Consider the following 14,012-nt stretch of genomic DNA (forward strand, 5'->3'; position numbering starts at 1 on the left):
CCCCCGCCCTCCTCCCCAAAGTGATCGGCAATAACAGGGACACAAGACTTCACATCACATATCTCTCGAGGGGAAAATGGTGTCCAAATGAAGTTAATTCTCACTGAGCATTTCAATCAAGAATGGCAGGGATCTTTTATTGACTCTTCTAGCTACTGTAACATGAATATTTATTTTTGTTTGACATTTTAACACTTTGTACTGTAAAGAGTGAACTATATATGGTATATGTATATGTTATATATACATATAGAGAGAGACACAATAATTTGTTGCAAAAAAAAAATTAAGAAGGAAATAGAATTTAGGAGCAACGTCCCTCGGAGTTTATGGGGCCAGGAATTAGTGCTGCTGATTGAAAAGGGGACCAGGCCTTTGGGCCCTAGCAATGATGGAAAAGGCAGAGCAAAAACCCATTGAAAAATAGAGGGAACAGATCAAAAAATCCCAGCAATATCATGTAGTTTGCAAACAGATCCCCCAAGCTGAGCTCCCAGCTGGAAGAGAGGCTCAGGACTCTTGATGCCCAAGGGCCAGAGGCTAAGATACTCCCTTGGAGTGGTGGAAGGCTGACTTTATTTCTTTGATTTTTTAAGCAGCATCAGGGTGTCAGGTCCCCATCCAGTTCTCCTGTGAGCTTATGGGCTTCTCCATTTCTTGTCAGGGCCATCCCCAGTGTGACCTTGGACAGCTCCAGAAGCCCTGGGGTACCTAACTGCTCCTGGTCAGTCTCTTCTCCACCTTCTGTCCACTTTTGCCTAGAAAAGGGGCGAAGGCATCTGGGGCTGAGCTTAACGATGCAGCCAGGATGCAAACCCAGATTTCCAACAGCGGTTCCAACCCTGTCCCTTTAGTTTGTATTTATTAATTCTTTACTATTTAGAGAGCCTCGGGCACCCACCAGATCAGGCATTAGTCTACAAGAGCCAGACATCACGGGAAGATTCCCCATTCTACCCCCCCCCCCCAAACAGAATGTGATTGCAAGGGTATTACCCTTGGTCAGAGAACCATGACATGTTATTTACCTCTGGGACTTAGAAGGGTCCTAGAAGAAAACCCCAAGCATAGCTCTCAGTCTTTCCTGGGGTAGAAGTCCACCCACCTCCAGGTCAAGGGTCAGGAACCCTTTCCAGGGGGTTCTTGCTAGTGCTTTGACTGAAAAAGAAAAAAGAAGGGAGGAAGGAAGGAAGGAACGAACGAACGAACGAAGGAACGAAGGAACTTCAGGGCAGACCAGTGTTAACCTGGGTCCCATCCCCTGGCCCCAGGTATACTTTTATGTAGCCTGACTTTCTCTTCCTCCCTCCCTCTCCCCTCTCTCTCCTCCTCTCCCTCTCTGCTCCAGGCCTAGGAAAGCCCGCTGAATTCGGGCTGCAGCCTGCCTTTGTAGTTTGAGGCATAAAAATGGTTCCAGATCAAAGCAGCGTCACCCCCACCCCAACACACACACACAAACACACACTACACATATACAACTATCCACACGTGTACACATTTCCCTCCTGCACGTCTCACTGGCTCCACCAGCCTAGGAAGGCATGGCAGGAGGGACTAGGGGCCAGTTTCCTTTACTCATTGGGTACATCTGTTTGTTTACACGTAATGTTGAGACATTGATTTTAATTTTGTGGCTATAATTGATAGCCCTTAGGTAGGATCAAGGAACAGCGGGTTTCCTCCATAGAGCAGTATTGTACAAGCTAAATTATTCCATTTTATAAAATTTCTGTAGCTGGACTACATGAAAGATCTTAAGTTATGGCATTTTTATTATTCTTATTTTATCGTCACTATTGTTGTCATGATCATTTTTCTGTCGATCAGAAGGTTTGGTTTACAGTGGCACACAAATGATTGAGTATTTATTGCTGACAGTGAACTGTGTGATTTTATAAAGGAACAAAAGCTACCTGGGCATGGTCCCTGCTTGATCCTTGTGAGTGTGGCTGGTCTGGTACCTAGAACAGCAATCACCTGCTCCTGCTGCCACTGCTGGGGGCTGGCCAGAGAACCCAGCAGATCGAGCCTGGCCATGAAGCACCTTCGTTGGGTGTGCGCTAATCAGGCCTGCCCACGAGAGCTCCCGTGCAGGCGGGCCAAGGGACAAGTGATGGCTGAGAAGTCCCCTTGGGCTGCAAGGAGAGAACTGCTCAGCAGGGCCTAGGTGACTCATATTCGCATCAGAGCCAGGGCTGTGGTAGCAGAACACTGTGTCTGCAGCAAATAAGAAATGGCAATAAAACTCCTCTTCCCTCCTGCCCCAGATACACACTGCTTTCCTTATGTCTTAGCTAATACTGGGCCAGGGAGGGTGGTTGGAAGAAACCTGCAGCTGCAGCCCAGTCTCCCTCTGAGCTGGATACATCCCAGGGTGAGGACTGCTATCAGGACACCGTGCCTGGCACAGCTTGGGCTTCTTGCTCCTAAAGGGGAAGAGAGTCTTGGCTTTGCCATCCCCCCTCTCCCCATTATTTTCCCACCTACCCTAAAACTTTGATAAGGCTGCATGGGACTTGGCCAATTGTGTGGGCCCCATCTTAAAGACTCCTAGATGGAAGGACCTCTGGAGACTGGCCTGGCCACAGTCTCAATTTTATTTAATGTATTTATATCATGTGTGTGTGTGTGTGGGGGGAAGTCCAGGTTGAACCCCTCCCCATTTCAAATAAAAGCAAACAGTGACTGCAACCCACAACATAGGCACTAAATTTCCACTTTCAGGGTGGATTCTTTTTTTTTTTTAAGGAGTTTTCTTCTCAGCAGCAGCAAGTTCAGTCCTCCCCCATTCTCTCCCAGGGCCCAGCTGAATCCCAAGCTGCCCCCTCTCCGATGTCATCTCCCTGGAGGGTCCCTCACTCGGTGCCTCTTTAGACACCTGGGACTTACTCTTAAGTCCTGAGGGACCCAGGGCAGGACCATTCCCTAGACTTTTTTCACTGTCTGGTCCTTGATCATCTTTTTAATTTTCTGAACCCTCCTGAGGACACTCCGAATTCTTGAGTTCTTGGGTTGGCCTTAACCCATCTAATGTTGCTCAGAGTCACAATGGAGATCACCTTCCATACTATCATTATGGACACCTATGTGTGTAGCTGGGAGAGCTTGGCTGTCATCTGGGGTCCTTCCAGAGAACTCTGTATCTGTGCATCCATATATCCTGCAATCAGCCAGGCAACAAGCATTTATTAAACGCCTACTGTGTGTCAGACACCAGGCTAAGTACTGGGGAAACATCAAAAAGCAAAAGCTGGCTTTGTTTTCTACCAGCTCCCATTCTCATTAGAAAGGGATGGATTGGGGCCACTAGGTGGCACCATACTGAATAGAGCATTGACCCTGGAGTCAGAAGGACCTGAGTGCAAGATGCTTACTAGTTGTGTGATCCTGGGCAAGTCACTTAACCACGATGGCCTCAAAAAAAAGAGGGAGAAAGAAAGGAAGATATGAATTAAGATAGTGTGAAAATGTTCACAGAATTACTCCACTGAATTAGAGGCATTTTGTAGTTCACATTGTGGGTAAGATTCTATCCTTTCCAGCTACAAAGCTGTTGGCTGGTTGCCCCTGTTAAACACATGACCCTAGGCAGTTACCTGCACAACCAATACTCTGACCACTGTTTGTGTGCTCTTGCTAGATACTGCCCTGACACCCCTCCTACCACCTCCCCACCCCCAACCCCCTCCCCTGTGGAAGCAGCAAAGTTCCCCCCAGGAACAATCCCAGTGTGCCCATGATCAGAAGCAGCTTCCAGAAGCAGGCAAGGATTTGTGGTCTCTTCTTGGTCCCAAAAAGGGGCAGGGGCACCACACTCACCACTGAAAACCAGACTCTTCAGCCACAGTGTCAACCAAGGCCCTTGGGGCATCCCAGGTCTGGGGAACACTGGCCATCCCCTGGCCCAGGATCCTCTCCCGCAAGAGGCCCAGTGGAGGCATGCATTCATTTCAGGGGAACCCAGCGGGGGTCAGACCACATTCCCAAGACAATTACCTGTCATTGTTTAAGTTGTCCCCCTGTGACCCCTTGGAGCAATAATTACGCTCCTTTCAGTTCCAGTCCCCAAATTAACTCCCTCTTCTGACTCCTCTGGGGTCTCACATCCTGATGCCAACACTTTTTGTACTAGAAGGACTATGGGAGCAAATGAATGCATGGAATAAAACACGTGTATGGAGCCACTCTCTGGTCTTGTCTCTTCCTCAGGAGACCTGGGCTGGGGGATGGGAGGCCTGGGTTCAAATTCAGTCTCAGACACTTGCTCACTGAGTAAGCCCCTGGACCTCTGCCTGCCTCAACCAGCCTGGAGGCACTGTCCTGTCCCCCCACCCCCTACTGTGGCTGTTCAGAAAAGCCTTGGAATTGGAACTTGGAGAAAACGTGGTTCTTTTTGGGCTCACTGACCACAGGTGCATCCACTAGGCGGTCAATCCGCTGGACAGGCCTCTCCCTCTTTGATCCTCTCACCACTCATTTGTCTGAGGCCATCCAGCCCGAGCTCCTGTTTTCACAGACAAGGAAACAGAGGCCCACAGAGTTTGGTACTGGTCAAAAGTTGTGCAGGATATGGCTGGGTTCTGTGGGAAAGTGGGAAAGCTGGGCTTTGGCCTGGGCCCACTGACTCAGGATCCAGGCTTCCTTTGTCTGCACCAGACGATCCTTGGGCAAAACTCAAAGTTGACTTGGCTTGATACAGTGGCTCTGATCGAAGGCTCACCAAGACATGGGGTAAAAATACCCTTTCTGGACTATCTCTGGTTTCAGCGACGCTTTAGGAATACTACCAGATTCCCATGAGGAAGAACACCTGAGAGGCAATTACAAGGAGACAGATAAAGAGCTAGGCTTGAGTCTTGAAGACCTGGCTTCAAATTCCTCCTTAGATGCTCCCCTCTGAGTCTCAGTTTCATCATCTGTGAAACGGTGACAATTTTAGTACTACTAAACAAGGGTTTTGTGAGGCTCAAATGAAATAATGTTTGAAAAATGGTTTGTAAACCTTCAAGTTCCACACAGACATGAGCCATCATTGTGGCCAAGAGCCACAATATCTATAAACTAACATCAGGAAAAAACCTAGTGTGCATTTAAGAAGCTGTTCTGGGCATGAAGGTCCTCCTAGCAGGACACTGCCCCACCTGCTGACCTCAGAGGGCCTCAGACCAGAAGAATGGTGGGCCCCCACCAGCCCCCCACAACAGAAGAAGCGAGCAGGCCTCAGCACCCTCCCCCTCCCCTGGTTGTTGGGCCCCAGTCATGGTTCCACATCAAACAGGGCAGCAAGCATTTACTGAATGGCAGCTCGGGACCAGGCACTGTGCTGGGGGGCAAGAACAAAACAGCCCCTGCCCCCAGGAGCTTCCAATCCATTGGGGGAAAGAGGTAAACAGAAAATAGACAGAGCACTTTCTGGGCACAGAAGGGTCTCACCAGTCCCCCAAAACCATGGCTGGGGAGGACGTCCACTGCCCCCAGACACACACAGGAGTCAGCGACTGCAGCCAGCATTCCTGCAGTGGCCATGCCAAACTGAAAGCAAGAGGCCAGAGGGCCCCAAGGACCTAATTTCCTGAGCATCGCTATCTGGGACTCCCTTTCCTGCAGCGTTACAGCTGCCTAGGGTAGTCACTGAGCAAAAAGCATTGGCCTGTGCTATCAATCACTGCATCTAACAGAACCCTTAAATAAAAATAACAATAAAACATGACAGAACCAATTTTGCCTGAATTAAAAAATAAAATCATTCCAAAATCATTAATGACAAACAATAAAAGTCGCAAGTGTTCAGTAAGAGAACGTACCAACAATTTGCTCTGATTATCTCCAGCATATCAAGAGAAGTGACCAAGCCGGGGAGGGACAAAGGCAGAAGCAGCTGGGCAGAACCTCAGAAAAGCCTGCACTCAGCAGTGGGTTAGGGGAGGGTCTCGAGGGCTTTCCGTGCTAAGCATCCACATCATTCAAAGATACGAGGCCCTCAGAGGGACAGAAGCCCTTCTCTCCCTTGAGGCTCAAGCTCCAGGCCCTCCCTTCTCCTCACCTTGCCCAGGGCCTGCGTGTTTGCTAAAAATATCAGGGAAAAGTCCATTTTACATGCAGGTCTCCTTCTGGTTACTTAACCCCTGTCAACAGAGTGCTGGCAGACTTTGTTTCCCAGGGTCCACAGGAAAGGTAGCTGATCCACAAGACCAGAATAAACTCTCCCAAGAGAAGACTAACCCCAATGAAGGCTGAAGAGGGATGTCAGGGGCCATAGGACAAGAGATCTCAGCTCATCTAGTCTAATTCACTAATTTTACAGATTAAAATGACATCTGGGCAAGGAAACATGGTAAATCACAAGTTCCTGAGCCAGTGCTAGAAGAAGCTGGACGACTGTGGAAAGGCCTCAAGGGACCATGAGTAAGCTAGGAGGGGACCTGGCCCCACTCCCTCATTTAACGGATTAAAAAAAAACAAGGCCCAGCAAGTAGAAGGGATGGCCGGGACAGAGGGGCAGGTGCAGGCCTTGACTCCCCTGGTCTGGCTTTACATGCTGGGTTGGCCCCACTGCCCCACCCTGCCTCTCACATCAGCAAAGAAATCCAAACAACCAGGATGGAGGTCCTCCATCGGGCAAGGCCAAAAGTGGCCTGGGCTGCCTTTCCCTGGTGCCACACCAGGGCCACCTGAGGAAGCCCTCACCAGGGGGCCACAGAGATAAGGAAAGGTTTGGAAGGACCTGCCCATTCCACCAGTTAGCAAAGCAGCCCAGCCCAGTCAGGCCCCCTTTTTGCTGTTTCCCAGATGGAAGCTGTTGGATTCCTCCAGTCTTAGACGTTTCTGGCTAAGCTGTTTGATGAGGGTTCCAGGGACTAAAGCCACGAGAGCAATAGCCAGCAGCTTCAGCACAGTGCCCCAGGAGAAGATGTCGTCCAGGGAGGTGATGGTCGACAGGATGGACCCAGTCTGGACGCAGATAAAGTTGTATGGGATCAGTCCTGGGAGAAGGAAAGTCCAGAAGGCCTGTGGTGAGGACCAGGAATCTTCAGGAAGCAAGGGGATATCTGCCCTCAGCTACAGGAGGGACCACCACCACTGTGAAAGGGGCAGTGGCCTAAAGGTCAAGGTGGAGAAAGATTTCTGGGTTCCCTCTAGTAGGGGTGGGAATGAGGGGAAGGCCCAGGTTCAGCCCAGAGGGGACGAGAAGAGAGCCATACTGGCAGAAAGGTGAGGGGTGGGCTTGGAGTGGGGAAGGGGAGAGAAGTCCTGCTTGGGCTTCACAGGAGTCCCTTGATGGGGTCGAATCAATCAGATGTATTCCCTTCCCCTTCTATTTCTGGAGACATCCAATCCAGGGATGTGCTTGGACATTTGATTTGGGTTCAAAATGTAGTCCAAATAACCTTGAGAAGTCTAACTGTCCAGTCTTTGTCTTAACACTTACAAACCCCTCCCAACGCCTTGTGAGGAGCCTGTCACCATCCACCCTCTGCCCTCCCAAACCATCCCTCACAGGGAGCTGAGGTCTGCTCTCACTGCCCAATTCACACCACAGCACCAAAACCAGGCCTGATGGGTAGAGGCCTGACACCCACTCGACTTTCCTTCCTCATCTTCACTTCTCCAACACTCACCAAGGCCCCAGATTCTTCTTTCAATTCCCATGGCTACTAGCTACTGCCCTGGGGCGAGCCCTTCCCCCTTGTCTGATGATGAAAACAGCCTCCCTGACCCATCTGTACAACCTGGCACCACCAAGTGGGTCTGGCAAGAATCTGCTTTCATCAGAAGCACTGGCACAGGCCACTAGTCACTGTGTGACCTCTCCTTCTCTGTGCCCTTCCTCAGGTCCCTCTGTAAAAGGAGGGAGGAGGACTCCATGGCCTCAAACACCCCTTCAGTCTTTTTTTTTGAGGGCAATTGGGATTAAGTGACTTGCCCAAGGTCACACAGCTAGTTTTTGTGTTAAGTGACTAAGGCTGGATTTGAACTCAGGTCCTCCTGACTCCAGGGCCGGTGCTCTATTCACTGCGCCAACTAGCTACCCCACCCCTTCAGTCTTGATAGAGGGAACAGGGGCCCCTGCAAAGCCAGCAGGAGGCCAGAAGGGTCTGGTGCCACGGGCCTAGATCTCTACAGCTAACACCACCCTGATGAAGTAGGGAGTACAAAGGTTAGCCCATTTTAGGGATGAGAAAACCAAGGTGGAGGATGGGATGACCCCCCCAGGAGGGTGGAGCCAAGGCGGGGCAGGGTCTCTTACTCCACATTTTCAGTCTGTTTTTCTTGCTTGGCACATCACTCTCTGCTCTAAGAACTTTGAGTGGGTCCCAGTCACTCCAAGAGCATCAAACTGCCTCCATGCCAGACAGAGATCGGCCTCTGGGACCTGATCACGCAGCCGCTGGCTCTGGCCAAATTCAGCGTCCAGCTGCTCTCTCCTGCATGCCATCACCACTCCCAGGCACGATCCTGGGACACCCCTGCTACCGATTAATTTTCACCATCAAAGCACCTGCTTCTCTTATGATTGTATTTTATCAACAAGCCCAGGTTTGAGACCTTTCAAAAGATCCACATAGCTTGGAAATGGCAGGCACCTCCTCCATCTGGGTCCTTGTCGGCCCTCACTCGTGGTGACCCAGGCCGGCTTCCCAGACCTGTTCTGTGCCTGGGCCTTTGTCAGCACCTCAGACGCTGGACCACACCCAGGCATCTCCCATCCCAGATCCGTGAGGCCATGAGCATACCCCATCCCCTGTCTGTGCACCCTGTCCTGGAGCAGTCTCTCCAGGGGGGGGCTGATGCTCCTCCACAGCCCCGTCACTGTCCCCCTGCCCTCGTCCTTTCCTGACCCTCCCCCTGGCTCCCCTCCCTGCAGAGGCTCATGGTGCCCAGGCCAGTCAGGTCCCTCCTGCCTTTGCAGCACACAGCTGGCGCACGCAGCACTGACTCAACAAAGGCACTCACCTATGAGGACCGAGAAGAAGAACTGAACAATGGGGATGTTCAGAATCGGGGATGAGAAGTTCAGGAACCAGTTGGGCGTCATGGGGAAGAGTCTCAGGAAGAGCAGGAAGAAAAACAGGCTGTTCCTGTTGTCTTCTACCTGCAGACAGAGCAAAGGGAGTGAACAGACACAACAGACTGGGGGCTTGGGCTCTGCCTGAGTGACCACTCACAGTCCCCAGTGTGGGGACAAACAGGCAGATAAAGGGTCAGCGCGTTTCCCTGGGCCTGAAAGTCTCACCAAGTCTGGCACCAGCAGGGGCAGGCCCTTCCTACACCCATGCTGATAACTAATGGATATGGAGTCCAAGGCCTGGGTTCAAATCCCAGCCCTACCTCAGTCTACCTGTGTGCAGGTCGCCAGTCTCTGTGGCTTCTGCTTCCTGATCAGAATGAAGGAAGGCCCACAAGGAGCCGCCCCAGCTCTAAAGCTCCAGGCCGAGGCCGGTCAGGGCCCTCATCACCGGCGAATTCTAGTGCGGTTCATTGTGAAGAAAAGCGGTTCTGAAAGCCTTAAGAAGGAGGACAGAGGACCAAGGAGGACATCGGCTGCCCACCTCCAGACAGGAGGGGGATGGACTCGGGATGCAGGACATACCCATTCTCAGAGAGGGGTGTGAAAAGAAGGGGGAGAGGTCAGTCAAGTTACCAAAAGAAAGGAAACTGAGTCACTGAAACATTCCAAAGAGTGCGTGGGGATGTTCAGAAGAGCCCCAGAGAGGCAGGACAGCACTGGGCTGTGTGCGGTCCAGAGGCCCAGTTTCCTATGTAACCAACTTTTTCTTTTCTATGTTGCACGTGGAAATACTCTTTTTCTGATATTTATTAACTAAGTGCAAAATAAAGCAAAACTGTCCAGTCCCAGGGTGGGTTAGATGCCAGCCCTGGCCTCCCACTCATGAGTCTCCTTGAGGTTGGTGGGCACATACTTGAAGGACCAATGCTACCTGGCCCAGGAGATGGCCTGGATGGGTTTGGTTCCAGAGGGAGTGACCCTAAAATGCAAGCATGGCTCACCAGGTCAGGAGGAAGCCCACAGGCCTGTTGCGATGTCCGGCAGGGCCCCCCAAGGTCCCCAGAACAAGAACTGGCTCTTTAATCCGGAGAAGAGCCTCAAGAGGCCATGGAGGGCAGTTCTCCCTCAGCAGCGGCACAGAATGAGTCTCAAGCCTCATGAGTCCCACTTTCCCACCCTGAACATCCGGTCACCCCAAGAAGGATGCCCAGGTGCCCCAGGTGTTGGGCTCCTCACCTTTTTTTGCAGCATGGCCACCTTATCAGGGAAATAAGAAACCACCAACTGTTTTCCAAAAGCACTGGAGAGCAGGTAGCAGCAGGTGGCACCCACTGAGGCCAGCACACAGCACAGGAAGAGTCCTAGCCATGGTCCAAATAAGGCTCCCGCCAAAATGTTCTGCACAGAAGAGACAAGGAGCAGGGCAGGACAGTGGGTCAGTGAGCCTGGCTGACATTCCAGCCCTACTCTAGGCTGGCACTGAGACCTCAGGAAGGTCATTCATCCCCTCTGGGCCTCAGGTTCAACATCCATGAAAGGAAGGGGTTGGACTAAATGAACTCCAAATCACTTCCACCACTCACAACCATCTCGGGCTCTTTGGACAACACAGCAGTGGGCACCTCTCCAGCATGGGCCTGACTATAGGGTGAGGGTGGAAGGCCAAGAGGGCTGGACCTGCTGAAAGAAGAGACCTGCCTTCCTCGGCTCCCTGGGGAAGTCTACAGACCAAGGGGACCATGGAGGGAAAACGGAGCCAAACAGGCTCCTGGAAAATGGAACGGCTTCTGTGTCACAGCGGGTCATTCCTGAAAATGTATTCCACTGGTTGACTAGAAACTCACATGGGGGCTTCCTCTCTGGGTCCCACAGGTTATCTATGGTCTATGACCCCAGACATCTCTGCTTTCCAGCATGGCTACAGTAGCCTGAGGCCAAAAGGTGGAGGTTTTTTCTATCCTGTGTTTGTCCCCCCCATGAAGTGAGGGATGCTCGGAAGGGACAGGGGGCTTTACCAGGAAGCTGGAGCCTGGGATAGCGAAGCACTGCTTATAAAGGTAGGCACTGCAGAACAACAGCAGCACATAGGCCTGGTGCTGTCCCTTATAGTCCTGCAGAAAATCCGAGAGCTCCCGGAGTTCTTCCAGGTCTGAAGGAAACTTGAGCACCCTGGGGGGAGACGAGGAGAAAAGCCGATGGAGACTGGAGGAGATGCTGGTGGACTCGCCAGCCGCCCCCTGGCGGGCTGCACATGTCTGACCATCATCCACTCTCTTGGGAAAGGAAGCCGGAATGAGATGAGGAGAGGATGTGACCATGTGACACAGGAGAGGCCGTCAGCAGTCACTCATCTATAAGAGGAGAAGGGTGGACCCAACATCATGGGACTCTACTGTTATCTATTTTTTAGACCAGACCTGTGATTTCACTTGTAAGGACCTTCCAGGGAGAAACTCCTTTACCAAAGCTGACAAATACCGGCTCTCAAACTTAGAGTCTGACAGGGATCCTGAGGAAAACAATTTTGATTTCATGGCAATGATATACAGACCTAGGTTCAAGTCCTGCCTCTGGCACATACTGGCTGTATGTGTCCTGGGCAAGTCACAGCCTCCTAGGGCCCCAGTAAGTCTCCAGGCCTAACAATGGCTGAGAATGGGCCAATGTCAAGGCAGCTTGCTTGCTGGGGTCAGCACAGCTTCACTCCCCGTTCCAGTTCCTATCACCTTTAATGAGGTGTCCTGCTGAAGCTAACACCTTCCTTCACGACCCTGGCCAAATGGAAGTTAGACTCTGGACTCCAAGCAAGGGTTCCAGAGCCAACATTTAACTGACACGCCTGCCAGGGCAGGCTTTGGACCCACTATCTAATCTCAGCAAAACCCTTCCTTCCACAGAAAGCTTCCTCCCTCCTTTAAAGTCTTTGGGGTTTGGTACTGATGTGAAGTGTGTAAGGGGATGAAACACAAAAGAATAACAATAAAATTGTCTTTCTTTTTATTCTGAGGTGAGGATGGGAAAGCTGGACCTGTGTCTAGCACTTCGAGGCTAAGGGACTCTGTCTGGGGCCCAACAGCTAGCAAGGATCCAAGGTAAAACTTAACACTGGCCCTTCCTGACTCCTGGGGTGTCTCCCTGGGGGGAGGAGGGATGTCTTAATCTTTTCTGTGTTAGCCCAGTAAAGCCCAGGGAGCCTTTCTCAGAAGAATGGCTTTCAATGCAAAATGAAATGCAGAGGATTACAAAGTTATAAGGAGATATCTTTAAAACAAGTTCTTGGCTCAGGCTAAGGCCCCCTTCTAGCAATACTTTACGGGGAGAGATACTGTATCTAAAACTCTGTAAACTTTCATTCACAATGTAACTATGAGTTCCTTCCCGGTTTCGGCCACACCGCCCCGCGGCCTCTGATGCCCAGGAAGCTGGGCAGGCTCAGAAGGGAGCTGACCTGGGCACACCCGGGTCTTCGGGAGAGGCCAGACCCCATTGGGGTCTGGGGCTTGGGGCACCTGCTTCGGGCACTGCCGGGCCCCCACCCCGGGGCTCCACCCCTGCCTGGCCCTGCCCATTAGAAAGTAAGCCCCCGGAGGGCAGGCGCTGCCCTGCTTTAGAATTCCCACCTTCAGTCCTTAGAAGGCTCAGGCACACAGAGGGTGCTTAATAAATGCTTGGTCAATGCTCAATCCCACCCCAAGCCCAGATTTAGCAGCAGAATGGGGCGGGGGGGGATGGACCAGACCACAGAGAAGGGGACGTATCTGCCTAAGATACACAGAATTAGAACTTGAACCCAGGTCCTCTAACTCTGCAGGATGTAGGGGGCTGGGGGGAGGGGCCGGACTACAGAGGATGCGGGGAGGAAGGGGAGGATGCGCGGCAGAAGCAGGGACCAGGACCACCGGAAGCGGAGGCGGGACTAAGCCCACCAGGAGAGGTGATTCACAGGAAGTGGAGGCAGGACGAGACCCTCCTGCGGAAGTGGGGTCGAGGCCACGCTCTCACCCCAATCCCGCGCGCCCGGACGCCGCCATGGTCCCGACCCCTTCCTCGGGCCCCGGGGCGCCCCGACCACAGCCCGAACCTGAGGCCTCGTAGTACCTGGGGCCTGGCTCCTGGTCCTCCGCCCCCGCACCCTCCGCCTCCTCGCTGGAGCGGGTCTCGGGCCTCGGGCTCCGCGGCAGGTGTATGGACAGCAGGTACAGGGAGAAGGTGCAGACGGCGAAGACCAGGAGCAGGCCGAGCAGGGGCCGCATGGCCGCGCGCCTGTAGCCCGTCCGGACCCCGGCCCGAGCGCGGACCTTGACAGGACGTAGCCGGCCGAAGCTGGCCCCGCCCCCCGGTGCCCACCCAACGTCCGATCTGACGAATAGAAGAGCGGCACTGCCCCCTGTGGCCCGCCCTGCTTCGTTTCTAGCCAATGGGAGACAAGAAAGGGGGGGGCGTCAGCGGAGCAAACTCTTGCCCTAACCAGATAAGGTTGGAGGTTGTGTCCCCAGCCCACACCCCCACCTCCCGCCCGACCCCGAACCGGCGAATACTAGCCCTCCCTGGAGAGGCGGGGTCAACATCAGCCCCGCCCCCTGAGGGGAACGCTGGAGGCTGGCTGTTGGCTCTGGCTCCCCTGTACTCCTCTCGGGCTAGACCGAGAAACTGAGGCCCGGAGGCGTCATGCAACTAGTCAGTGGGCAAGCCAGGGCTTCTGACTCTCAGCCCAGCGGTCTGGGTTCAAATCCCGCCCTAGGGAGTCATACCCTCCCGAGGCCTCAGTTTCCTCATCTGTAAAACGAGGGGATTAAATGGCGGAAGAATCCCCCCCCCCAAGGCCTCCGTTGTCTTCTGCTCGATGCCCGCCCCATGCTTCTCAGCCCGCCTGCCCCCTCCGCACCCTGTCCTGCCCCACTCCAAGGTCAAAATCCTGCAAGAGGCTTGCCTAGGGTGGGCAGCGAGGCCATCTTCCGGCTGTGACCCATGATGCTCTGCGCCGCCCGCCCCCTTATTTACA

The 14,012-nt window shown here is 52.9% G+C and overlaps 1 protein-coding gene across 2 annotated transcripts; it reads right to left on the reverse strand.

Annotated features, from left to right (window-relative positions):
* Window positions 1-118: 118 nt before the first annotated feature.
* TMEM41A (transmembrane protein 41A) lies at window positions 119-13,382 on the reverse strand. Of its 2 annotated transcripts, XM_069089363.1 has the most exons (6): window positions 13,109-13,382; window positions 11,026-11,179; window positions 10,247-10,408; window positions 8,956-9,094; window positions 1,029-1,158; window positions 119-758 (listed from the first exon to the last, which is right to left on the reverse strand). In XM_069089363.1, exons 1-5 carry the CDS (start codon window positions 13,261-13,263, stop codon window positions 1,049-1,051), a joined length of 720 nt encoding a protein of 239 aa, XP_068945464.1. In that variant the 5' UTR covers window positions 13,264-13,382; the 3' UTR covers window positions 119-758; window positions 1,029-1,048. The 2 variants fall into 2 exon arrangements, with proteins under 2 accessions (XP_068945464.1, XP_068945463.1); XM_069089362.1 differs by lacking the exons at window positions 119-758; window positions 1,029-1,158 and adding an exon at window positions 5,274-6,983 and having other exon boundaries at window positions 13,109-13,381.
* Window positions 13,383-14,012: the final 630 nt, after the last annotated feature.

This window comes from Petaurus breviceps, unplaced genomic scaffold (genome assembly GCF_028583685.1).
Source record: "Petaurus breviceps papuanus isolate PSGF00001 unplaced genomic scaffold, PetGlider_PUasm1.0 186, whole genome shotgun sequence".
NCBI classification, from domain to species: domain Eukaryota; kingdom Metazoa; phylum Chordata; class Mammalia; order Diprotodontia; family Petauridae; genus Petaurus; species Petaurus breviceps.

Excerpts from the sequence above, each read along its gene's own strand:
- TMEM41A (XM_069089362.1), bottom strand. The coding sequence starts at position 13,263 with ATGCGGCCCCTGCTCGGCCTGCTCCTGGTCTTCGCCGTCTGCACCTTC. Across the intron at positions 10,409-11,025 it reads TCCCAGGCTCCAGCTTCCTG|AACATTTTGGCGGGAGCCTT; the intron begins GTAAAGCCCCCT and ends TCTTCTGTGCAG. Across the intron at positions 9,095-10,246 it reads TGGCCATGCTGCAAAAAAAG|GTAGAAGACAACAGGAACAG; the intron begins GTGAGGAGCCCA and ends CTCTGTCTGCAG.